Source organism: Choloepus didactylus, chromosome 6 (assembly GCF_015220235.1).
Source record: "Choloepus didactylus isolate mChoDid1 chromosome 6, mChoDid1.pri, whole genome shotgun sequence".
NCBI classification, from domain to species: domain Eukaryota; kingdom Metazoa; phylum Chordata; class Mammalia; order Pilosa; family Megalonychidae; genus Choloepus; species Choloepus didactylus.
Window position 1 is genome coordinate 8,576,249 of NC_051312.1, and position 23,987 is coordinate 8,600,235.

Consider the following 23,987-nt stretch of genomic DNA (forward strand, 5'->3'; position numbering starts at 1 on the left):
TAATTTTGACCCTAATGACATTTTTTTTCCCCTTCTCCCAGACCCGGGAAAGCTCAGAGGCCTATGGAACCTGCTGGAGAAAATGGCTCCCTGGGAGCTAGGCAGGGTTCCTATACTGGGGTTTAAAAAAGGGAATAAAACAGTCAAGTTCCTTGTTCTCAGAAACTTATTCCTGTGGAGAATAAGCAAAATAAGGCCAGGCATAAAAAGTGCCAAACTGTATAAAGGGTTCTGAGATAGAGTGAGGATGGGGGTAGGGTGGGGGTGGGGAGTTCTTTTTTTTAAAAATGCAATTTTATTGAGATATAATCACATAGCATACATTCATTCAAAGCGTACAATCTGTTGTTCACAATATCATCATATAGTTGTGCTTTCATCACCACAAACTTTGAACATTTTCATTACTCCCAAAAATAAAATGAAAATTAAAATAAAAAAAGAATATCCAAAACCTCCCATTCCCCTCCTCCCCCCATTGTTCATTTAATTTTTTAATAGTTTATTTGAGATGTATTCACACACCCTACAGTCATCCACAGTGTACAATCAATTATTCACAGCACCATCATACAGTTGTGCATTCATCACCAGAATTAATTTTTGAAACTTTTCCTTACTCCAAATTAAAAATAAAAGCAAAAAAGAACATCTAAGTCTTTCCATCCAGGTGGGGGGTTCTTTAGATGAGGTGGTCTTTACTCTGAGGAGGTGACATTTGGACTGAGACCACGTAGGGTTGAATTATGTCCCCCAAAAAGACACACTGAAGTCCAAACATCCCCATCCCTCAGAATGTGACCTTACTTGGAAATAGGGTCGTTGCAGATGGAATTAGTTAAGATGAGTCACACTGGATTAGGGTGGGCCTTAACCCAATATGGTTTGTGTCCTCTAAAAGGAGGAGAGACAGGGAGGAGAAGGCATGTGGCGGAGGCAGAGACTGAAGTGATGTGACTGCAAACCAAGGAACACCAAGCATGGCCAGGAACCCCTGAAAGCCAGAAAAGGCCTGGAATTTTCTTCCCTAGAGCTTTCAGAGAGCCCCCAGCCCTGCTGTTAACTTGATTTCACACTTTTAGCCTTCAGAACTGTGAGAGAATAGGTATCTGTTTGTGATCATTTGTTACTGCAACCCTAGGATACTAACACAGAGTGGAAGGCTGAGAAGGAACCTGGCCTGTACTGAGCAGGAGAAAAGCTTCCAGGTGAGGGAACAGCTAGTGCAAAGGCCCCGAGGCAGCGAAGTGCTCAGCCTGTGGACGGGAAAGGGGTCACTGTGGCAGTGACGTGGTGAAGGACCTCGTGAGAGGCACTAGATGAGCTCAGACAGGAAGACAGAGGGCAGAGCACATTTGGCCTTCAGGGCCATGGTATAGGGTTTGGATTTTATTCCAAGTACAGGGTGTGACATGATCTGTCATGGGTTGGGTTCTCCGGAAGCAGACTCTGAGATGGAGATCAGTGGGCAGGAGGCCAGTTAGGGAGGGCTCTTGGGATCTCTGGGAAAGAGAAGGGAAGGAAGCAGGACTGTGCATGGGGAGAAGTTGAGCTGGGATGCAGTCCCAGTGGACATCTCTGCAGACCCTGCAGGGAGCTCTGAAGCTGGCATGACCCCTAAGATTTGTCTTTAAATGCAGCCGCCTGGGGGAAGGAGGAGCAGCTCTTCAGGCAGGCCGAGAAGGCCTCCCCACAGCTGGAGAACAAACCCGTTCCAGAAAGGGGGCCTGCTGGGGGCCTGCATCCCAGTCCTCTTGAGGCCCAATTTATGTTTAAGGAGGTTCCTCTAGCTACTGTGTGGAGAGTAGATTATTGGAAGTAAGAGTAAGTCCAGCCGGGCAAGCAGTGGCAGTGGCTTGTGCATAAGCAGGCGTTGTGGGAGTAGAGAGAAGTGGAGGGATTTATTGGGAGGTGGAATTGAAAGTATCTGAAGATGGGTTAGAGGTTGGGAAGGAAAGAATCAAGGAAGGACACTTCTAAGTCTCTGGACTGAACAACAGGAGAATCGTGATGCCCTTTGCTGAGATGGAAGGTTCCTGAATCAAGGGCGGGATGAAAACAGCACGCAGCTTTGGTTAGGTTTGCCATCCAAGAGTTGATGTCACCCAGGTGATGTGACGCTCAGAGGCCAGATCTTTTTCTGTTTTAATGTTTTGCTGACCATGCTTGGCATCCCTCCAGTGATGCCAGACGGTCCTCTGGATCTGGCGCCCTGTCCCAGCGGTTCTTTTGGAGAGCGGTGGAGAGCGCACAGGGAGCGCGTCCTCCAGGGCCGGACGCACCGGGATGGTGGAGGACCCAGCCTCAGCAGCGCCACCGTGTGGCAGCGAGAAGTCATAACAACAGTGGACCCCAGACTCCAGTTCCCCCAAGGGGTGGGGAAAAGGGAGGGAAGCCGGCAGCCCCCTCGGGAGCCAGTCCCCCTCCCTCTTTTGGACCAAGTAAATTACTGAGGATTCTGGGCAACTTAGAGGTGGGAGGGAGAGGAGGAACCTCAAAAGAAAGAGAGCTAGGCAATGGAGTTTGAGGAATTATTTAAGGAAATTAAAGGGTGTTATTTGTGACATAAAAGAATCAGTTAGCATAATAATAATGTTGACCACTGCCATTCAGGGAGCACAGATGAGATGCCAGGCTTGTATCTGCAGGAGTTCATTTAATCCACACATATCCCCACAAGGAAACAGGTTCAGAGAGGTGAGAAGATGTGTCCTAAGTCACATGGTTGATGGTGGCTGAGTTAGGATCAAACCCAGGTTGATCCACCAATGGCTCTCAACTAAATCAGATCCAACAATTTCCTTAACAATAGTTTACAATGCTCCATCTCCACCCCCAGAGTCTAAATCATGCCTGATGCACTCAAAATGTGTCAAGTAAATAAATGAAATGGATTTCACAGACAACATCCTACTTACCCACATCCCTTTTAAAAATCAAGGAAAGGAGTTAAAGAAATCTGCATTTCCACATGTAAGTGCTTGGACTCAAGCACACAGAAGACATGACACAGTGATTCCTGCAAACTGGGGCAGCTCCAAATACACACTGACAACAGGCATGTTGCTTTCAGTGACACTTTCTGGAAAGGTAAATAACCCTTTGCAAAGATCTGAACCTATCCAAGAAAGAGTACCCCGATTCCTGACCCAGGAGGTAATAAATGTGCTTTTTCAAGCTACTAATTTTATGACCATTTTTAAAGCAGTATAGATAATGAATATATCACCCTTTGTCTTCTCAAGCCCTTAGCTCCTGCAATTCTCCCCCCGCCTCCCGAATCATCAGTATTGCTCAGTATCGTTCCCATTGCCCACAAACATGCTGCAGTGTCTCCCATCTTAAAAACACTCTCTTGATGCCCCATATCCTTCTGGTTATCACCACACTTCTCTGCTCTTCTTTATTGCAGAACTTGAAATTGTTTCCAGCCATTGGGCATGTTTCTCACCCTTGTTCCTCGACCCACTGCTCTTAATGATGTCCCCCAATGGCCTACACGTCGCCCAATTCTAAGATCACTTTTCCCTCCTCCTCTTACTTGCTCTCTCTCAGCAGCATCCATCCAACACAGCCATCTGCTTCATCGTTCATGAAACACACTCTGGTTTTCCCCTCTCTCTTAGCCTTCCTCTTTCCTCAATGTCCATTCCTTCCAAGGCTCCTCTGCTGCCTCCCTCTTTTCAGCCTGGCTCCTGAAGGCTGGCATGCCCCTGGGCCTCGGTTTCCTCATTTGTAATTGTGTAATTTCTCTCTTGCAGAGTTGGAGTGAGAATTATATGAGGCAACATTTGCATGGCTTAAAAAGTATTCCTTCTCCCAAGTCCACTGATTATAATCAGGCTCCCTTGCCTCACTCTGGCAAAGAGATGAGCCACCTTTCCCCACCAAAGACACTTGTCAGGTGGATCCAGTGTCCAGGAAACAGACTTAGGAGTAGGTGACAGTTTCCCACAAAGATCAAGTGTGGTGAAAATGTGGCTGTCTGGAAACCCGGATCTAAGAAAAGTCCTGCTCCCCCTGCTGGGGCCTTAGAAATCCCTGTTTTTCATTCATTCAGCTTCAGGAGATGAAGCTGAATTTCAGGAGATGAAGGTTGTGTTTGTGTGTGTGTCACCTCCACGGACACATTTAGGGGTCCTGGGTCATCAATGGTAGGCATTTTCCAAGATTCTTCTATCAGGACTGTGACGTCCACGGTCACAGCCTTCATCCTTCTAGGAAGTGATCACACATCAATCAGCACTTGGCTGACATCACACCCACTCCGGGGCATGCAGAGGGAGTCATTCATTCAATTGTTCATTCAGCAAGCATTTATTGAGCAGGTACTAAGTGTGTAAGCACTCTGCTAGGCACAGAGAAAACAGCAGTGAGCCAAGACCACAACACAAGATCTGGGAGCTACTGAACTCCCGGCCCAGTGAAGGGCACCCACAGATGAATAGGCAATTGCAGTCCAGTGTGAGAGGAAGTTCAGGGCGGCCAGGAGCACAGAGATCAATACAGGACATTAACACCAGCCAGAGGTGGGTGGGGTGGATCAGGAACGCCTTCCTGGAGGAAGTGACCTCTAAACTGAGAGCTGAAAGGTGTTTGGAGTTTATCAGGCAGAGGGAAGAGCAAGCCTGGAGTTTCTGAGGTGTGCCAGAGCTTGAGGAAACGCAAGGGTGAGTTAGGCTGGAGGGTCAAGTGCAAGGGGCACGTGATGAGGACAAAGGAGAGACCAGACCTCACAGTGCCTTTAAGCCACGTTAAGGACCTGGGACTGTCTCTTTGGGAGGCCCAAGGGGCTTTGAACAGGGGAGGACCCAGCAGAGAAAGAATCCCTCAGACCTTCCCCTCCCAAATCTCAGCAGGCAGCCGGGAGCAGTGAGCTGGCTCCAGCACTAATTTCTAAATGGCAGAAAGTCACTTCACCTCTCTAGACCTCTGCTGTTATAAAAAGCCAGGTTTGGACTAGCTGATCTTTGCTATCAGCCCTCCAAACGCTCCCAGCTCCGACTAACCCTTTCCCCTCCTCTGTGATTTGCTCCCCCAGGCTCTCTCTTCTGTTTTCCCTCTCCTAGCCCACAATACATTGTAGGAAAATTTCCTTTTATTTCTCTACTGGATTGAGAGCTCCAAAATCACAACATCATGTCTAAAGAATTTGTGTTCCCCCTTAGTAGGCCCTGGAACATAGCGAGTGAGTGCTGGAAGGAACAAAGAATGGTTCCCACCGGCCCGGCCCGTGTATATTGCTTAGTGGTTGCCAAATGCCTCCAGCATTGCATTTGGTCCTGACAACAGCTCGAGACAGGAGCGAGACACACCAGCACAGGGGATATTATCTGCCACTTCACTGTTGAGAATAGGAGCCTTGAAAAGGTCATCAAGCTGTGAACCCAGGCTCTCAAGCTAACAGCTGTGGTTCAAGTCCAGCTCTACAACTTCTCAGCTGTTTGGCAAACCACTTAATCCCCTGAAGCCTCTGTTTCCTCAATTATAAGATGGGGGTCACACTACTTCATGGGATTGCTACGACTACACGGTGATGGTTTGTAATGCCAAACATTATAAGCATGCAATAAATATTATTATCTTAATTTTCAGGCCTGTGTCCTTTCTCCTCTCAGCAACTCCAAGACATAATAGGATTATTGCAAGGAACTACCCACCCACAGCTCCCATGAACCTGGGGGGTGAGGAGCCGTCCGCGCGTGCGTCCCACGTGCCTCAGGTAAATAAGCGAGTGCGCAGGCGCCCCGGGTCGGCGCCCATTGGCGGGCGCCCCGCCGCCTCTCGGAGCGCTGGTGAGCAGCGCAGGCAGCTCGGGCCGCGGTCTCCTCCGCCTGGTCGGTTGGTCGGAGTGTCTGTGGGTCCGTGCGACCGGGTCTCCCGCTTCGCCCTCGCCATGGCGCCCTGGCTGCAGCTGCTGTCGCTGCTGGGGCTGCTCCCGGGCGCTGCCCCCGCGCCGTCCCGACCCCGGGCGGCTGGCGCTCAGGCCTGGGAGCCGCCGGCCGCGGAGCTGCTGAGGCCCGGCCGCTTCGCCCTGGAGATGTACAACCGCGGCCGGGCTGCCGGGAGGCGGGCAGCGCTGGGGGCCGTCCGCGGCCGCGTTCGCCGGGTGAGGCCGCGCAGAGGGCGGGGGTCTCCCGGGGCCGGGCTGCTTGGGGGTCCTTGCCCGAGGGAACGGGCCTCGGCTTGCGGCTGGGGTGGGGGGAGGGGGGTTCTGGAAGGCCTAGGGACGCACTTCTGAAGATGGAGTCGGGGAAGGAGGCCCGGGGTGGGGCTGCGGGCCCGGTGAAGGCGGGGCTGAGGAGGGAGTAGCTGTGCCCGCCTCACCCATCCCTCCATCCAGGACGGCCAGGGGTCAGTGTACTCCCTGGAGGCCACTCTGGAAGAGGAGCCCTGCAAAGACCCCACGGTGTGCCAGCTCCCTTTGTCCCAGAAAACCTTGGTGAGTGACGGGACTCCTGCGCTCCCCTGCCCCCAGGCTGAGTTAGCAGCGGTTGGGTTTGTGGGTCAGGGCAGGAAGAAGGGACTTGACCCAGTAGCTACCCATCCCTGACAGGTCTGGAAGAGTGGGTTGCCCAGTTCCCTGGGGGCAGGAGACCAAGATTCCCTGAGAGACAAGATTCCCAGTCTCCAATGTGGGAGTGATTGCCTTGGGGCTGGCTTCCATCTGAGGGGCCTCCAGCTCCATCTTGCCCAGACCTTGCTTCCAACCCAGGCCCCAGACTGGCTTCCTCCTCTCCCTGCAGCTCTGCAGCTTCGAAGTCCTCGAGGAGCTGGGGAAACAAGTGCTGCTGAGGCAGGACTGTGGCCCAGTGGATACCAAGGTCACAGGTGCTGGGATAGCCCAAGGATGCTGGGATAGCCCAGATCCGGCCTCGCTTAAGGTTCAGCCTTGATTTCCTCTGTGTTCCAACCTTATCCAGATAACAGAAATGAAACTTTGAATTCAGTCCTTCCACTGCTGAACAAGGATCCCCTGCCCCAGGTGAGGAGCCCATGTCTGTCTGGGGCCACTGGGTGCGGCTTCATTTCCTTTCTCCTCCCCTTACCCTGGCCAGACTGAGAGGGACTTCTTTAAAAGACCCTCCTGCCTGTCCAGGACTTTTCCATGAAGATGGCTTCAATCTTCAAGAACTTTATGATCACCTATAACCGGACATATGAGACGAAGGAGGGTGAGGATCCAGCCTTGGGTGTAGCTCTCCCGTCAGATCAGGGCCTTCCCTCCAACTTGGCATCTTGGTGTTGGGAGAGGGGAAGGACACGAGAGTCAGTGCATCTTTCTGGGGACCCCTAAATCCACAAGTCCTTACCCAGGCTCCCAGGACCAGGCAGTCCCCCTGAGCACCTGGCCCCTGCTTCCATCTGACCTACCTTCTTGTTCAGAAACCATCCTAGACAGAGGCCAGATTTTCTCTGCTGGAGAGCCCCTCCCCCCTCCCAGGATCACGGCCCTTTCCCACAACCTCCTGTCTGGTGATGCCTTTGCAGCCCATTTGGGTTACTGCTTTCATGCCTGAGAAGTCACCACCCCAGTTTGGCCCCAAAAGTTGACCATACCTCCCACTCCATCACTTGCAGGTCTGCTCCCCCCACCCCACTTCAGGGGTCTGTCCTCCTTGTAAAGAGCTTCAGGCCTGATCCAGAGCCCACACACTCCCCAGGGAACCCCCTGCCAGTTAACCCCAAGCGCCCCACCTTTTATGATCTACCTGGGGCCCAAGCCCGTCCTCTCATGCTCCTTGGTCCTCAGAAACCCAGTGGCGCATGTCCATCTTTGCCAATAACTTGATGCGAGCGCAGAAGATCCAGGCCCTGGACCGTGGCACAGCTCAGTATGGGGTCACCAAGTTCAGTGACCTCACAGGTAGGGGTGGGGGCCACAGCCCTCCTGGAGCCTGCTCCCGAGGCCCCTGGTCAAGGCTGGCTTAGAATGTTCTTTCCCCCACCCCCTGGCCACCTTTGCCCACAGAGGAGGAGTTCCGTACCATCTACCTGAATCCCCTCCTAAAAGAGGATTCTGGGAAGAGTATGCAGCAAGTCAAGGCCCCCAGTGAACCTGCCCCACCTGACTGGGACTGGAGGAATAAGGGGGCCGTCACCAGAGTCAAGAACCAGGTTGGACCCCCTCAGAGGTGAGGGTGGCCTCGAGTACTGCACCAGGGTTGGGGAAGGGACCCAGCCCTGACTGCCTGTCTCTTGCAGGGCATGTGCGGTTCCTGCTGGGCCTTCTCAGTCACAGGCAATGTGGAGGGCCAGTGGTTCCTGAACCGGGGGGCCCTGCTCTCCCTCTCTGAGCAGGGTGAGTATCCCGCTCCACCCCCCTGTCCCCAGCCCAGCCCCCCTGGAGGGCTCCTCGGGACCAGCCTTCTGTCTCCTAGAGCTCTTGGATTGTGATGACGTGGACAAGGCCTGCATGGGCGGCTTGCCCTCCAACGCCTACGCAGCCATAAAGACTTTGGGTAAGCCCTAATGGGATCAGGAGGGGCAGCAGAAGTCACCTCTCCCTCTGCAGGAAGGCAGTTGGATGGGGGAGGCACACAGAAGTGGGTTCAAGTCTTGCTGCTGACCCTTATGAGCTGTAGACCTTGGGCAAGGGCTGCTCTGTCAGATCCTCAGTTGTCTCATCTGTGAAGTGGGTCTCGCCATGCCCACCTCATAGAATTCCCGTGGCTAGCAAGCGAGGAAGTATATGTGAAGTTCCTGGTGCATAGCAGGGACTCGGCGAACAGGGGTCGTGGTATTTTTGCTCCTTGGAGGTGTGTGTTTCTAGAATGCAGCTATATCAGGGAGCCAACAGACCTCACTCTTGAGGAGAGGCGTTGACCCAAACTGGCCATTCAGTTCGGCAGTGGGCTGCTGTAGCAGAAGGAGGAAGGAGTGAGGGACTGAGATGGCAGTACGGAGGCTGCTTCCGGAGTGTGGCAGGGGTCTGGATTGGGAGCAGACTGTCAGAGTGGGGACATGCAAGCCCAGGTCAGGAGTCAAGGGATGCTGGGTTGAGTCCCCTGCTAGGAGTTGGAAGTTGGGTGTTGAGTTCCATCTCCGCCACTGTTCTCGTTGGTTACTCCTCCCTGCGTCTCAGTCATATCAGCTCCAGAATGAGGCTCTCCCTCAGGGGTCCAGTGAGGAACATGGGGCTGCACGGCACCCGGCTCAGAGAAGCAAGCAAATGGTAAACAGGAGCCCCCCTTTCCTCCACCCCACCCCTGCACACCAGGAGGGCTGGAGACAGAGGACGACTACGGCTATGAGGGCCACACGCAGGTCTGCAGCTTTTCTTTAGAGAAGGCCAAGGTCTACATCAACGACTCAGTGGAGCTGAGCAAGAACGAGCAGAGTGAGTGGAGCCCCGGGTGAGGAAGGGCCCGGTGGGGCAGGGGCTCGGGTGCCCACTGATGCTACCCCTTCCCTGCCTTAGAGCTGGCAGCCTGGCTGGCCATGAACGGCCCAATCTCTGTCGCCATCAACGCCTTTGGCATGCAGGTGAGGTCGTGGCCCCACTGCCCCTGCCCCATCCCTGGCTGACTCCCCACACTTCTCCACCTTGGAGTTGGCCCCCTACTCCTTACTCTTCCCCCCCAGTTCTACCGCCACGGGATCGCCCACCCCCTCCGGCCCCTCTGCAGCCCTTGGTTCATCGACCATGCCATGCTGCTTGTGGGCTACGGCAACCGTGAGTCCTTCTGACCATCTGTCTGCCCATCCATTCCAGGCCCCAGGCAGGGAGGGGTTGAACCGTAGCTTCTCAGGACGGGGAAAGAGGGGGAAGGCCTGAGAACCTTGTCTTCACTCCGGCCTTGGCCTCTGGGCCAGGTGGGAGTCACCCATCCCCTCTGTGGGTATGGGAGATGGAACTGTTAAAGACCAGTAATCTGCTAGAGGCAAGGGGGGTGGGTGCCCCCCGCAGACCCCACAGCAGTCCCAGCTCTCCATGAGGGTGGTGGGTGGGTCTGGTCTTGCTTTCTGCTCTATTCCTAGCACCTGGCACATAGTAGGCCCACAAAAGATACCTGAAGGATGCAAAGTGCTTGGGCCCCTGCCTGGAGAATTGGGAGCCCCTGACTCCCTGCATTCCACACTGGTTCCCCCTACTTCCCCCTCCCCAGGCTCTGACATTCCCTACTGGGCCATCAAGAACAGCTGGGGCACCGACTGGGGTGAGGAGGTGAGTGCCACCCTGCCATTCCCCAGCCCACCAGCCCCTGGCCTGCCCGAGGGCCCTGACCGCCGCTGCCCTCTCCCCTCTGCCAGGGTTACTACTACTTGCATCGCGGGTCTGGGGCCTGCGGTGTGAACAGCATGGCCAGCTCGGCAGTGGTGGACTGAGGCACCCAGCAGCGCAGGACCTGGTGCTGACCAGAGCGGCCCCTTCCCTAGCCTGACCTGCATGTCCAGGCCCCTCCGCAGGAGGCTCGGCTGAGGGGCGGGCACCGGGTACCTCGGGCTCGGTGAGCAGAGGGCACTGGGGCACGGCCCCTCCTTCCCTCCACCCACCCCCTCCTGAAGCCCCCCACCTGCACCTTTGTTGAATTGTGGTAGCTAGGAGGATCTTGGGGTGAAGGACGACATCTCGGCAGCCGAAGCAGGGGCCAGAATCCTGGGCTCGGGTAAGGAGCAGGTGGGGAGGAGATATTCTGATCTGAAAGCCAGCTCAGCAGGCTTTCCTCAGCAGGCCCTGCCTTCCTGCCCCGGCTTGTCTCTGTCTAACGCTATAAATTTTCTGGTTCTCCTGGATGGGACAGTGTCGCTTTCCATGTCTAGAGAAACTGTTGCAACCACCCATTTTTAACAGCAATAAAGAGGTGTCCTGGTCCCCGGTGTGGTGTGAATGCTGAGTCCCTGAGGGCAGGGAGGGATGTTGGGGACCCCCACAAGGGCAGCAGGAGCCCGGGGACTGAGCTGCTATTTCAGGAACCAAAAGGAGACGGGGAGCAGCCCCAGGATGGTACTTTATTCAGAAACCCTTGGTTGGCCCATGTCTCAGGCCTTTGCTCGGAGAGATGGAAAGGGTCAGCCACAGGGGGCACCTTCTCTCCATCTTACGTAGAGAACCTCGGGGGTGGAGGTCAGAGGTCAGAGTTCACTCTCCCCATAGAGGGCACTGGAGAAGGCCACGTAGTCCAGGGCTCCAGCTGGCACCCCAGGCCCCTTGTAGGTCACCATGCGGCGGATGCAGTACTCGGCCTGCTCAGTCGGGAGCTCCCGCCGCAGCTCCTCAGCAGTGATGTAGTTCTGGGGGACAACGGGGTGATCAGGACCCACGGGGCCTGTTGCCTGCCCTGGCCCACCAGCCCCTCACCGCCCGGGGCACACCTTGTCTCCCGCCAGGATCTTGAAGGAGGCCACGACTTGCTCAGCCGTGTCTGTCTCTGCTGTCTCTCGGGTCATGAAATCGATGAAGGCCTGGAAGGTCACGACCCCAGCTGCGTTGGGGTCCACCATAGTCATGATGCGGGCAAACTCCACTTCCCCCTGCAGGGATAGAGGCCGGCACCGTGTCCGTGGGCACCAAAGCCAGGGGGGTCCCGATGTCCCAGCCTGGGGGCTGCCTGGCCTGGACTCACACAGCCCCGGTGACAAGGAGCTCTGGCGTCAGTAAGTCCTTTCTAAGAGACTGAAATCTGCTTCCTGCCCATGACAACGCTCCCCACCACTTGGTCCTGGCTTTTTTCTCAGGCCACACAGAGCTGTCCCCATAGTGCTGTTTCTGTGAGGTAAAAATGTACGCCCAGACTTTGGAGTCATGCAGACCTGGTTCAAATCCCAGCTGTGTGTTTTTGAGCAAGTTCATTTACCTCTCTGAACTCCTGTGCAAAATGGGGTGATTCTGTCCAACCCCAGTGAGTGTGATGAGGATTTAATGGGATCATGTTGATGAAGTGGGAGGGACATGGGGGGACTGGTGGGACGCCTGGGAGGGGCCTGGGGCGCTCACCAGGTCGTAGCCCATGGAAATGAGGCAAGCCCGGAAGTCGTCAGGCTCCATCATCCCATTCCGCTTCTGTCAGTGGTGAGTGGGTGTCAGGCCGGGTCCACGAACCCCACCTGCCCCCAAGTCCACACCTCCTCCCCCTACACACAGGGCTGGGCCCCCGCTGACCCGGTCAAAGTGGTTGAAGGATGCCCGGAACTCATTGAGCTGCTCCTGGCTCAGGCCCTTGGCGTCTCGTGTCAAAACTTGGTTCTCCACCTCATTGATGGTGCGGGCGATGGTGGTGAGCAGCTGCTCCCAGCCCACACGGATGTGCTGGGGGGAGGGCAGGAGGCACCACGGTCAGGGGCCACCAGCTCCAGCTCCACTCCCAAGCCACCAGGTGACCCTGGGCACGCCTTCCCCCTCTCTGTGCCTCTGGACCCTGGAGGTTCCACTGAGTGACCCCCAGCAGCCCTTCCTGCCATCACGTTTGAGGATTATTAAGTTTTGATCAACCAGCCATGGCCAATTCTGGCCTGACTTAAGACTGCTAGGTGACTCTGGGCAAGTCACTTTACTCTCTGGGTCTCACTATCTTCTTGGGTACATTGGGGGGAGCCTCGCCAAACTGCACTGTCCAGCTGTGACCGTCCTTGGCTTCCCCAGCCGGGGCGGCACCCACCTCCATGCTGTAAACGGTGTGCTTGTTGTCAAACACCAGGCTCTCCTGCAGCAGCTGGTGGTCACCCTCCAGCCGGTCAATGTTGCTCTTGTAGTTGATGATGTTCTGCTCCTGCTGCCGCAGCCCAGCCATCTGCTCCTCCAGGGAGCCCGCCAGCCCCACTGCCAGCCGCCCCACCTCCTGCAGGGGTGCCAGGTGGCAGTGGGTACCTCGCAGCCTGGGGCTCAGGCAGCCCCGGCATGCCGGCCTTGCCACCAGGCCCCTCACCTCCTGGCAGCGGTACCCAGCAGGATGAGGGCTCCCAACTCCCAGGTTGTTCCCACGGTCCGGGCCCTCACCTCCACCTTCCCCTGGATCCAGGGCCCGATGGCATTGGCCTGGGCTGCAAACTGTCGCCGCAGCCTCTCGTTCATCTGCTGCCGGGCCAGCTCCTCCTGCAGCGTCTGATCCCGGCTGGGCACCAGCTTGCGGACCTGGGAAGGAGGGTGGTTGTGCCAGGGGCAGCTCTGGGGTTTGGGAGGTGACTTTGAGGGGAGATGGGCTTTGGCTCTTAGCCAAACTGTTTGGGCTGTATGACAAATCACTCAGCTTCTCTGGGCTTCACTTTCCTTATCTGTAAAATGGGCCCAGTGACATTATTGGTAACTAACAAGGGTGGTTTTACAAAGGATGTCCATACACAAGATTTAATTCTACTTCATGTCAGTCCTGGTAGGAAAACACTGCTGTTCTGGCCATTTTACAGATGAGGCCACGGCACAAAAGGTGACTTATCCAAAGCCACGTGGAGTCAGTGGCAGACCCCAGATCCAAGGTGGCCGCTGGTCTCCGTATCTCAAGACACCCACGGTTGGAGGGTGGTTAGAGTGGTGGCACTGACCGTGTCCCACTTGCTGTTGATGTCCTGTGGGGTGAGGCTGATGTAGGGGTTGGTGGAGCTGGGCCACAGCCCGTATGTCTGGCAGATCTTCTGGATCTCGCCCTGGATGCCCAGGATGGCGCCTCGCTCTCGGTCAGCCTCAGGCAGTGTTGCCTTGAACTGCTCATGGGCTGTCATCAGGCTCTGTGGGCGAAAGGCAGGAAGTGTCAGACAACAGAAAGAGGGCAGCAGCTGCTCCAGGACTTCTGGCGGGGTCCCCGGGGGGCTGGCAAGAGAACTCAGGCTTCCTGCTCCCAGCCCAGGACTTGGGAACTGGGGTTTTCCTCTCTTCCCCATTCCCCAGGAGCAGCAAAAGACTGGCTGACGGGATTTTAGTCTAGCTTTGCTGTCACTGCATCTAGGCCCCGGGAAGTAGTAGTTTCTGGGGAGCCAGAGACTGGGGGGGGGGGGGGAGCCTTGCCCACCTGGGTCTCCTCCACCGAGTGCACCAGCCACACGTCCTGCAGGTCCTCCACGGCGCCGTCGAGCCAGTTGTTGAAGGGCGCTGCCCGCCGTGCAAACTCCAGCTGCAGCTGGTCGATGGTCTCCAGGAGCTTCTCCATCCTCTGAGGGCGGCGGGAATGGGGAGGTCAGCACCCTGCCCAGCCTCTCCCGCCTCCTGCCCCAGCTCTCGGGCCCCCAGCCCCACCTCCAGCGCGTCGCGCCTCTTCTGGGTGAGCGTGCCCAGGTTGTCCCATTGGTCGCAGATGGCCTGGCAGCGGCTGTTCACCGAGGCCGCGTCGTGGTAGTCCAGCTCACTGGAGGCGGGAAGGGGGTGACTGCGGGGCCAGACCCGCGCCCACATTTCCTCCCGACTGCCCTCCCGGCGCAGGAACCCACGCCCCGGGTGGTGGTGGTGGAGGCATGAGGGAGCTAGGACCGGGAGGGGTGAGTCGGCGCGTTCCTGGAGGAAGGGGGGCGCCGGCAGGTGCTCAGCTCCAGTCCGGTTGGAGCGGGGCTGGAAGGGCTGGAGTTTCGGCGCTGGGGTTCGGTGACATGGGGGCGGTTTTACGGGGGAAAGTGGCGCGTCCAAGGCTGAGGGGGAGGGTTTGGGGTTAGCAGGCTGGGCCCCTTGCTGAGGGGGCGGCCACGGGGGCGGGGCAAGTCGAAGGCCGATGGGGGAAACGGGGGGCAGCCCCCGGGGTCTGGGGCTAGGGGGCGGGGTCACGGGCGGGGAGGCGGAGCGAGTGGGGATGGGGAGGGGCGAAGCTACCCAACCAGAAAGAACGAGGTTGTGAAGGGGAGAGGAACGGGGCGGGGCCCAGAGCAGAGGGGGCGGGGCCGCCGCCGGCCACGCCTACTTGAGCTCCTGGGCCAGCGCGGCGATGTGCTCCACGCGGTCCTGGTGCGCCGCCAGGTCGCTCTCGAAGGCCTCGTGGCGCCGCAGCAACGCCCGCACCTCCTGCAGCGAGGCCGACTCGTAGTCGCGCTGGCTCAGCATATCCTCCTTCCCTGCTCGGAGAGGCCCGGCTCCCGTCACCCAGGCGCGACCGCGGCAGGAGCCGGGGTCTGCGCTGCGCTGTGTGACCGTGGAGATCCCTCACCTGTGAAATGCGCGCGATCACCGCGCCCAGCCTACCCTAGCGGTTTGCTCTGAGTCCCCAGCGTGATAAAGTTAAGTGAAGCTCCTGTCCCAGGGCATGACCCCCTAAATGATGTCAGCGTCCCCTGACCCCGCACCGTCCCGGGTGGCCCTTGGAACAGTTAGGGAATTATTTGATGGCGGGCCACCTCCCAGTTCCTCCGTGAGCGTCGTGAGCCTCTGACACAGCGCCTGGCGTTTAGACACTCCACGAATATTTGTTGGATGAATGAGTAATCTTCATGTGCTTTGTGAATTATTATCATAGTTATGCACGCTCATAATAATAGCGGCCAGCGATCATTTATTGTCTCTGCATTTTGCAGAGGAGATAACTGAAGTTTAAGGAGTTTAGGAGACTTTCCCAAGGTCACAGGGAGTGTCTGTAAAGTTAATCAATTCTTATCATTCTGAACTAGTGTTTTGCATGATGCCCATCATCCATGTTCAGTGTTTGTTCATTATTTTTAGGGAGGACTCACTAATTTGTCAGATTAAAATCCCTGGCAGAATACAGCATGAATGTTTTTTATACAGAGTGAAATTTTATTCATGCATATTTTGGCATCAATATACTTTGAGTGATAAGTAGAGCTGAGGCTCATTACCTTTGAAACTGGCTATACATGCAAATACAGTGCTATAGGACAAATTAACAGAGAAGACCCATGGAAGGTTAGAGCCCAGGGGGGAGTTTAGAGGCCTGAATTTATAGGTAAAGAAACTGTGGCCCAGAGAGGGGCACTGACTTGTCCAAGGTTGCACAGCAAGCCAGGGTGAACACTGGGGCTAGAAATCTGGTCTCCAGCATCCCTGCAGAGCACTCACCCCCATCCTTGTGCATGTTGCCAGGACACTGTCTCTCTCCCAGTCCCCACCCCAGGACAGAGCCAAGCCCCATGAGCTGTCCCTACCCCGGGTCCAGGTTTCATGCAGGGAAGCCTTCTGCTGGAACTTCTCAGCCAGGTGCTGCAGCCGCTGCAGGCGCCGGATCTCCGAAAGCAGCCAGTCCTCGTAGCCCTTCTCCACCTGCTCCAGGCCCCGCCACGCGTTGGCGATGTCCTGTGGGGCAAGCAGAGGTGCCTTCGGTCATGGTTCACCCATTGCACAGATGGGGACACAGAGCCCAAGGTCACCCAAGTAGGGGGTGCAGGTAGAACCGGGACCACCCGGGAGCCCTGGACTGCCTCACCGAGACCAGCTTGCCCTCGGAAGGCATGAAGGCGGGCCGGTGGCTCAACCGCAGCTTGGTCTGCAGCGTGTTGAAGTTGATCTCCAGCTGGCACTTCTCCTGCACGCGGGGAGGCTTGTGCAGGCGCCGGTAGTCCCGGAAGTCCTCCAGCTTGCGCTGCATGGCACTCATGCTGGGCTCGCCCACGCGGTTCTCCAGCCACGGTATGGTGCGGCGGATCCACTCCAGCAGCTGTCGGGGGTGAGCAGAGCAGAGCTCAGAGCCAGGCTGCCTCCCAGGCCACCCTCTCCACCCACCCCCAGGCTGTGGATTTGAGTGGGGTGGGGCTGACTTTCACAACTCTGGAGGACAGAAGAGGGGGTCCCCCTAATCATGAAGGGAGTAGGATGGTTCATTTCCGAGTCCAGGGCCAGTATAGGTTGGCATAGAACAAAGGGCAATGCAACTGTAAATACGAGTGAATGGATGAATGAATGAATCAATCAATCAATCAATCAGTGGCCAGGAGTTTGGAAAGACAGGAGAGCAGGAGATGGGCGGGGCCAGGCAGGAGGACGCTGTGGGGAGGAGGAGGCTCTGCAGGGATTGGAAGGGGAGCACTGGGGTGTCCTCTCGGACACCAGTCTCACCTCACTGGCAAGTTTCTCGTACTCCTCCATCAGCTTCTCGTTCTCCTGGTTCACGGCCAGCACCTTGCAGATCCTGTTGGCAGCTGTCTCTGCCTATGGTGGGGGGTGGGCAGAAGGGCGGGTGTTAAAACCAGCTGCCCCAGCCAGCCCCCAGCCTCTCTCCCTCTGTGAAGCTCTTAAAGCCTGGGTCAGTGCAGATGGGGTGGCATACGTCTTACAGAGCTGCAACAGTGACCCTGCCACCCACCCGGAGCCTGGCACTCCAAATGCTGGGAAGTTGCTGAGGTGGGGCCCGGCAGGTCCACAAGCCCAGTCCAGCAGCAGCAGCGAGGCCACCCTTACCTGTTCGGCCCCCGCAAAGGCATGGTAGAAGCAGGAAACATACGTCATGATGGCCTTCTCATCCGGCTTGGGGGTGTTCACGATGTCTGGGGTGGGGGGGTGAGTGTAGCGTGGTGTCTACTGCCCGAAGCCCCCACCCAGGCACAGTTCTCCCTCTGCCACCCCAAACCCAGCAGCTGCCTCTTCCCTGAAGCCCTCCTGATCACCCCAGGACCCAGCAACCTCCCCCTCTGTGGGGCCAGGAAAGCATGAGGGTGTGGGCGAGGGTACTTCAGGAGGTACCTGTCCACACTGCCTAGTGCCTCTGACCATCTCATAACTCCGTCTGTCTGTCTGTCTGTCTTTTCCCTCAAGTCCATGAGCTCCTCAGGGGTCAGAATATGTTCTCATTCATCAATGCCCACAGATCCGGGGTGCCAGGCTCAGAAAATGTTTGCTGCTTCAACTGACTAAATGGGTGGCTGTGTCACAGGGACCAGGGACATGAACCAGCCACAGGACACTCTTCAGAGGAACTCTCTGTCTTAAGGGACCAACAGGCTCACAGGTAGCCCAGGTGACTGGGATGCCAGGCAGAGGGTGGAGCCATTACCCAAGGGGCCGGGCAGGACAGGCAGGAGAGGCCACTTCCATTGGGTGGTGTGGGAAAGGGGCAGGAGAGAGGAGCCTGGAGGAGGGGGCCTTCAGCAGGAAGATTCGGACCAGGGAGTATGTGTGTGTCCAGGGGGAGCAGAGGATTCTGGGAGGACTCTGGAGCTCAAGCAAAGGTGTGGAGATTGGCTGTTGCCGACAGGTAAGTAAGCGGAGGCCTGGGCCTGGGCTAGGGCCAACACTCACCTTCCGCATCCAACATCTTGGGGATATCCAGGTATTTCTCCGCCACCTCGAAGGCAGTGTTCAGGTTGCCAATGGGGTCATCCTAGAAGGGTGTGAGGGGGGAGAGGTGAAAGGTCAGCCGAGGGCAGAGGTTGGGAAGTTGGGGCAGGGGGTGGCAGAGGCCTACCTTGCGCAGTTTGGCGTAGTCGACGAGGTCGGGGCGGTGTCGGTGGATGAGGGCGCAGAGGGCCAGGCCATCCTTCCAGCTGGACGGAGGGGAGGGGCGGGCAGCGGGGGTCAGGCCTGGGTTCGAGCCGAGGCCCTGTCCTACCCTTGCCCCAGGAGCACCCCCCCACACCTTAGGGGCTACTCATTACTGCCTCCCTGCCCTTCAGGTCACAGCCTTTCATCTCTCTAACCCTCCATGGCTCCCCATTACTTCTCGAGTCAAGCACAAACGCCTTAGCCTGGCATTTGAGGCCCATCATGATGAGACTTCAACCGCCTCCTCCAAGCCCATCGTGAGTCCTTCACACACCCTCTGCTTACACCAGACCAGTTGCTAAGTGTTTTTGGCCTCTAGGCCTTTGTTAGTGAGGTTCCCTCTGGCCAGAATGCCTTTCCAAGGCATGTCTAAGTTCCCCCCTCCTCTAGAGATTCTCCTCAAACCACCTGGATTTGATTCCACCCAAGTCATCAGACATTTACTCAGTGCCCCCTCTTTTCAGACACCATTCAAGGAACTCGGCTGGGACGTCTCGCTCCCCCGTGGCTTGTGACAGGGCCAGCTCTGTGTCCCTCACTGACCAGGGATGGCCTTAAAGGCGGGGCCTGTGTCAGGCTCCTCTCTGGGCCCAGCACCCAGTGGGGGCCCCGGGTCGTTTGTCCAGCGGCGGACAGACCTGGTGTGGAAGTTCTGCACGTTGACGTTGCGGTAGGGGGCCGTCTTCCGCTGGCACCACAGCAGCAAGCCTTCCTTGGCCGAGGTTTCTGGGTGGGAGCGGGGGCGGGAGCATGAGATGGGGAGGGGCCCGGGCCAGCCCCCTCGCCCTGCCTCCTTCCCCACCGCTCACCCTCCACGGAGATGTCCTGGATGGCGAAGCGAAGGATAATGGTCCAGATCATGCCCAGGGTCATCTTCTGGTTCCCATCAACAATCTCTGCGGGGTATGGGGGAGTGGGGGACACGGTGGGGTTCTGCCTGCCATTCAAGGCCCCGCACTACCGGGCCTCAGCTCACCTTTCACTGGCCCTGCCTTCTGGCCCTTGCTCCCCATTCCGGGCCAGCAAGTAGTAGGTGCTCAATAAACATTGATTGTTATTTCAAAGCGATTCATTGCCCACTTACTAGGTGCCTAGTCTTGTGCTGGCAACTTGAGTCCATTTGCTCTTTCCAGTCCCTCCCGCGAGGCAGGGACGATGGTCCTCATCAGGGAGACGAGGCTCCCAAAGGTGACTTGTTGATGTCAGGAATGGCCCCCACCCTGCCCCTGCCCAGGGACCCCCTGCCATCTCACCTTCAGCCCCGATGGACACCAGCTTCACCCCCTTGCTGGCGATAAAATCCAGGGCCTTGTTGACATTGGCGATTTTGTGGAAGCGCATCTTGCCTTTGTCTGGCCGGGGCAGCCTCTCCCCTGAGTGTATGAGGAGGGGTCAAGGATCAAAGGTCATGGCAGGCAGCTGAGGACAGCCTCCCCAAACTGCCCCCTTCCCCTGCCAAAGCCCCCTGCAGTACTCTCCTTCCACTGTTCCCCCAGCTCTCTGGATTCCCCTGGGTCGGGCCTGGCACCCCTCACCTGAGATGACCTCCAGGAGCAGCATGAGTTTGAGACCGTTGCGGAAATCCTCCTCGATGTTCTCGATCTGGGTGCCCGCCTTGCGCAGGTGTGAGTTGCACCAGGCAGTGAAGGTCTGGGGGCAGAGGGCAGCACTCAGTCCCCGGGGCAGAGCCCGGAGGGTGTGGGGCATAGCCCTGGCTGCTCGGTCAGGGGAGGTCTCAGAGCTGGAGGCCCTGGATTCCAGTCCCAGCTCAGCCACTGACATGCTGTGCATCTTGGTCCAGTCTCTTTCCCTCTCTGAGCCTTAGCTCTTCTGGAAGGACAGAAACAGGGCCTGGGGCCCACACAGGTCCTGATTTGTACTTGGGGTGCCCCACCAGGACAGCACCACAGCCTTGGCTGGTCCCAAGCAATGGAAGAGGACTTAGAAAATTTCAGAGCAGACAGTGTGTGGGACCCCCTGAGGCGCAGGGGTTACACTGCAGGATGATAACCGCCTTTCTAAAATATCTGAAAAAATTCTGGATTGAAGCATGTCTGGCTTTGAGGGGTTTGCCAAGGGACTGTGCACCTGTGCTGTTGTTATCTCCGACCTTCCAGTATGGTTGTGACTTGGCCTTCAAGTAGATCCCGGGTGTGCAAGTGCTTCCAGGCTGTGGCGTATCAGCTAGGCGCTCAGGCCCAGGTTCACTTAGTTTCCAGAACCATCTGCCCTCCCTCCCCCTCCAGAGTCAGCCTCCGCTGGTGATGGGAATGGGGGTAAACAGCTGAGCATGTGTTGGGCTTGGGGGGTGGCCTGGGGCCTGGTGCACAGGTGTCCACCAACCTCCCAAGCCCTCCGGGCCTGTGTCTGCCACCAGCCGCAGGGTCCTTTGTGAGCACAGTGGACGCCAGTCCCAGCTGACCTCACTCTCGGTGACCTGGGGCCAGCCCCTTGCCCCTTTTGGGGCTCGGTTTCCCCACTTGTATAATTAATCATGGTGTTTCAGGTCCTTCCTCTTCTGACCTCGCAGCATTCTAGAACCCACAGCAGCCCCCCCCCCCACCAGGTAGATGCTTCTGGGAGGTGGTCCAGGGAGCCCTTTCATTTCAGGGGTTTAGGGGAGGGGGTCTTCCAAATCAGGTGGGGCCTTTAGGGAAAGGCGAATATTGGATCAGAGCTGGATGCAAGGGCAGGAGCTCCTCCTGCGGAGAAGAGCAGGTGAAGGCATCCCAGGCGGGGGCGGCTGCGGGGGTGGCTGCTCGATGGTGGGGGAACCAGCTGCTGTGTTTGTGGGCGCCGCTGGAATGGAGCTGGGGGTGTACACGCAGTGAGAGGCAGGCCGGAGGGGCACCAGGGGCCAGGTCACGCACGGTGTTGGCTGCTAAGCCAGGGAGTTTGAATTTGATCCTGAGGGCAACAGGGAGTCAGGGACGCTTTCAGGGAGAGGAGGGAGGTGGGCAGAACTGTTCTAGAAAGGTCACTCTGGTTGCAGAGTGGAGACGGATGAATTGGGGAACAGAAGGGAGAATCGAGGAGGCAGTGGTGGGGACCAGGGCGAGAGAGGAAAGGAGTCAGCGAGGGGGAAGAGGCAGTGGCAAGTGCAAGAGATGGAAATCTGCATCCCTGCTGGAATATAAACTCCCTGAAACGGAGTCTTTATATTTTCCCCAGGCGTTGGGAGGGAGGAGGGGGGAGTGCTCCAAGACTCTGTGTGGATCCCTTGAATAGAGGAGGGACAAGGGCAGGGCTAAGGCCAAGCAGAGGGATGCTTATTACATTGTGTTATGACATTTATTATAAAGAACCTGAATGTCCAACCACAGGGGACGCTGAGTGATTTTCGGAGCATCCCTGCGGTGCAGCCGTTGAAAGAATGGATGAGGTAGGTGGCTGTTAGTTGCATTGGAAGGATGTTCCTGATGTTTTGTTAAATGACAAAGGCACGTAAGGGACTGGCACGTGTCATATGAGGGGCAAGCGAGCCTGGTGTGGGTGGGTGAGGGTATAGGTCGAGTTGTTGCAAAGCAGGTGGCAGCAGCAACTGCCAGGGGCAGGGATGACATCACCGGGAGATTGCTGAGCCCGGGGCTGCAGCCCAGGGACCACAGTGCTTGGAGACAGGTGCAGGAGGAGCCCGGGGGGAAAGCCTGTCACTCAGGGCACCCCAGCCAAGTCAGCTGAGCCTTCTGGACCCAAGGGTCATCTCCTGTCGTCTAACCCAGAGAAAATGCTCTGATTCTAAATTCTGGGGTTCTCAGATTCTGCAAATTCCACAAAATGCCCCTGTCCCCTGCTGTTTCCAGGGATCGTACATTATTGGCAAACGTGGAGCAGGGTCTGATGACTTCGTGGTGTCCCTACTTCCGGTCTGCCACCCCCGGACTCTTCTCTCACCAGCCTGCATCACTGTCTATTTGGGGGACCCAGGTGTCCCGCCTCCTACGCTTGGGAGAGTCTGGGGGTGAAACGAGCTCATGGAGGAGGGTGGGGGACCTGTGTGCCCTATAAGGCTGGGCCGGCGCAGCAACTGCCCTGGTGCCCCTTTCCAGCCCCCCCAAGGCGCTGTCTCAGCACAAAGTGTCCATCTGGCTGGGGAGTCAAGTTACTGCGTAAGGGGACCTGGGGCTCCCCTCCTCCTTAACCTTGTAGCCTTTTCAGTTGGGGTAGGGCAAGAGGTAAAGCACCTCAGCTTGGGGGTCCTGTTTTCCGATAGTATATGATTTGGGGCCTGCGTTTTCCCCTTTCTGGGTCTCAGTTTCCTCATCTGACAGTTGGGATAGGGTGACTATGGACCCCATGCTGAAGAGAGTACAGAGGGGAGAAGCGATGGGGCCTAGGATGGTTCCCCCACCAACTCCCCATTCCAAGTCCAGTAGTTGCCTGGCCTTAAGCCCTCAGGGTGGGGCCTGGGTATATTTAACCAAAGAGTGGGGGGTGTGGGGAGATTATTCTCTCTGAACCCCATAAACTTGGATCTTCTGGGCATTGTCCAATCCATTTCTCCCCAGCAGAACAGCGGTGGTGGGTCCAAGGGGAATGAACCCTGGGGAGTGGAGACCCTAGAGGCTCTCCTTGTCACCCTAACCCCCTGGGGAGGGTTCCCAGCCCTCTCTTCCAGGCCTGCGGGGACAGCCGAGGGGCTGGGGGGCCCGAGCCTGGGCAGGGAGCGCATCTGTGTTAAAGGCAGGCTCTGCCTCTGACCTGCTGGGATGCCGGAAGACCACCCGCCCCGCCTCTCGGGCCTCAGTTTTGCCGTCGAGAAATGGGCGAGCACTCACTTTCCTCTGCTGCTTCTCCCAGGCCGGGTCCAGCAGCAGGTCGCGGTCCCAGTCCTCCTCCTGCTCCATGTACTCGCCGCCCCCGACGCCGGCGAAGCGCCCCTCCCTGGCCCCTGGGCCCTCGGGCTGCATAACCATCATCATCGCGCTCGGACTCCGGGCTCCGCTGGGCTCGGCGCGCTCCGGGAAGCGCGGGCCGCGTTAAGTAGGGCCCGGCCCAGCCCCGGATCAGATTCGCGCTAATTATGGGGGAGGAGGGAGGGGCCGGGAAGGGGCGAGGGCGCTGGGGTAGGAGCCAGGCAAGACGCTGCGCTGGGGCCAGGGGACTGCGAAATTGGGGAGCGCTGGGGTGGAGCCGGTGGCGGAGATCCGGGGTTCGCGTCGCAGCTCCAACCGCTTGGGCGCTGTGTGACCTTGGGAAAGCCACGGGCCCTCTCTGAATCTAAGTTTCCTCATCGGTAAATGGAGATGACAATAACAACAGTGGCTGCAGACCGCTCTAGAGGCTGCCCTTTGGGCCTTCCCCTTCCAGCGCCCCGCTGCTGGGAAACGGGGAGCCTTATCCCCACTTCACCATCAGAAACACGGAGGCACCGAGCTGTTTTGAATGTTTTCTGGGGTGATGAAGGGAGACACTCGAGCATGGAGAGGGGCTCGGAGCCAGCTGGAAGGGCCGAGACAGGGCTATTAATATCGGGGCGGCCCGGGGTGAGGGGGAATGTGCTGAGCCGGGAAACCCCGACGCCACCGAAGCCGCAATTCAATCCTTCAGGCGCTGCAGCCCGCCGGGGCGGAGCTTCCGCGGGAGGGGCGGAGCCTCAACGTTGGGCGGGGCCATAGCGTAGCGGCCTGACCCCAGCTCTAGA

General features: G+C 57.4%; 2 protein-coding genes across 3 annotated transcripts; one reads left to right on the forward strand and one right to left on the reverse strand.

The window, feature by feature from the left end:
* Window positions 1-5,770: 5,770 nt before the first annotated feature.
* CTSF (cathepsin F) lies at window positions 5,771-10,816 on the forward strand. 2 transcript variants are annotated; one of them, XM_037838876.1, is made up of 14 exons: window positions 5,771-6,109; window positions 6,344-6,442; window positions 6,747-6,831; window positions 6,924-6,985; window positions 7,100-7,175; window positions 7,754-7,867; window positions 7,973-8,118; window positions 8,206-8,302; window positions 8,382-8,462; window positions 9,221-9,340; window positions 9,422-9,486; window positions 9,586-9,676; window positions 10,110-10,168; window positions 10,255-10,816. In XM_037838876.1, the coding sequence occupies exons 1-14, from the start codon at window positions 5,897-5,899 to the stop codon at window positions 10,327-10,329; spliced, it is 1,383 nt and encodes a 460-aa protein (XP_037694804.1). In that variant the 5' UTR covers window positions 5,771-5,896; the 3' UTR covers window positions 10,330-10,816. The 2 variants fall into 2 exon arrangements, with proteins under 2 accessions (XP_037694804.1, XP_037694805.1); XM_037838877.1 differs by having other exon boundaries at window positions 5,805-6,109; window positions 6,747-6,824.
* A 260-nt stretch (window positions 10,817-11,076) lies between these two features.
* ACTN3 (actinin alpha 3) lies at window positions 11,077-23,265 on the reverse strand. The gene is made up of 21 exons (XM_037838874.1): window positions 23,122-23,265; window positions 19,879-19,993; window positions 19,597-19,716; window positions 19,153-19,239; window positions 18,982-19,069; window positions 18,267-18,345; window positions 18,101-18,182; window positions 17,264-17,349; window positions 16,922-17,014; window positions 16,293-16,523; window positions 16,015-16,162; window positions 14,820-14,970; window positions 14,168-14,276; window positions 13,944-14,084; window positions 13,480-13,662; window positions 12,938-13,072; window positions 12,600-12,779; window positions 12,104-12,250; window positions 11,939-12,004; window positions 11,317-11,475; window positions 11,077-11,235 (listed from the first exon to the last, which is right to left on the reverse strand). Exons 1-21 carry the CDS (start codon window positions 23,263-23,265, stop codon window positions 11,077-11,079), a joined length of 2,703 nt encoding a protein of 900 aa, XP_037694802.1.
* Window positions 23,266-23,987: the final 722 nt, after the last annotated feature.

Excerpts from the sequence above, each read along its gene's own strand:
- ACTN3 (XM_037838874.1), bottom strand. The coding sequence starts at position 23,265 with ATGATGATGGTTATGCAGCCCGAGGGCCCAGGGGCCAGGGAGGGGCGC. Across the intron at positions 17,350-18,100 it reads CAAGATGTTGGATGCGGAAG|ACATCGTGAACACCCCCAAG; the intron begins GTGAGTGTTGGC and ends CCCCCACCCCAG. Across the intron at positions 14,277-14,819 it reads GCGCTGGCCCAGGAGCTCAA|TGAGCTGGACTACCACGACG; the intron begins GTAGGCGTGGCC and ends TCCCGCCTCCAG.
- CTSF (XM_037838876.1), top strand. The coding sequence starts at position 5,897 with ATGGCGCCCTGGCTGCAGCTGCTGTCGCTGCTGGGGCTGCTCCCGGGC. Across the intron at positions 7,176-7,753 it reads GACATATGAGACGAAGGAGG|AAACCCAGTGGCGCATGTCC; the intron begins GTGAGGATCCAG and ends CTTGGTCCTCAG. Across the intron at positions 9,341-9,421 it reads GCTGAGCAAGAACGAGCAGA|AGCTGGCAGCCTGGCTGGCC; the intron begins GTGAGTGGAGCC and ends TCCCTGCCTTAG.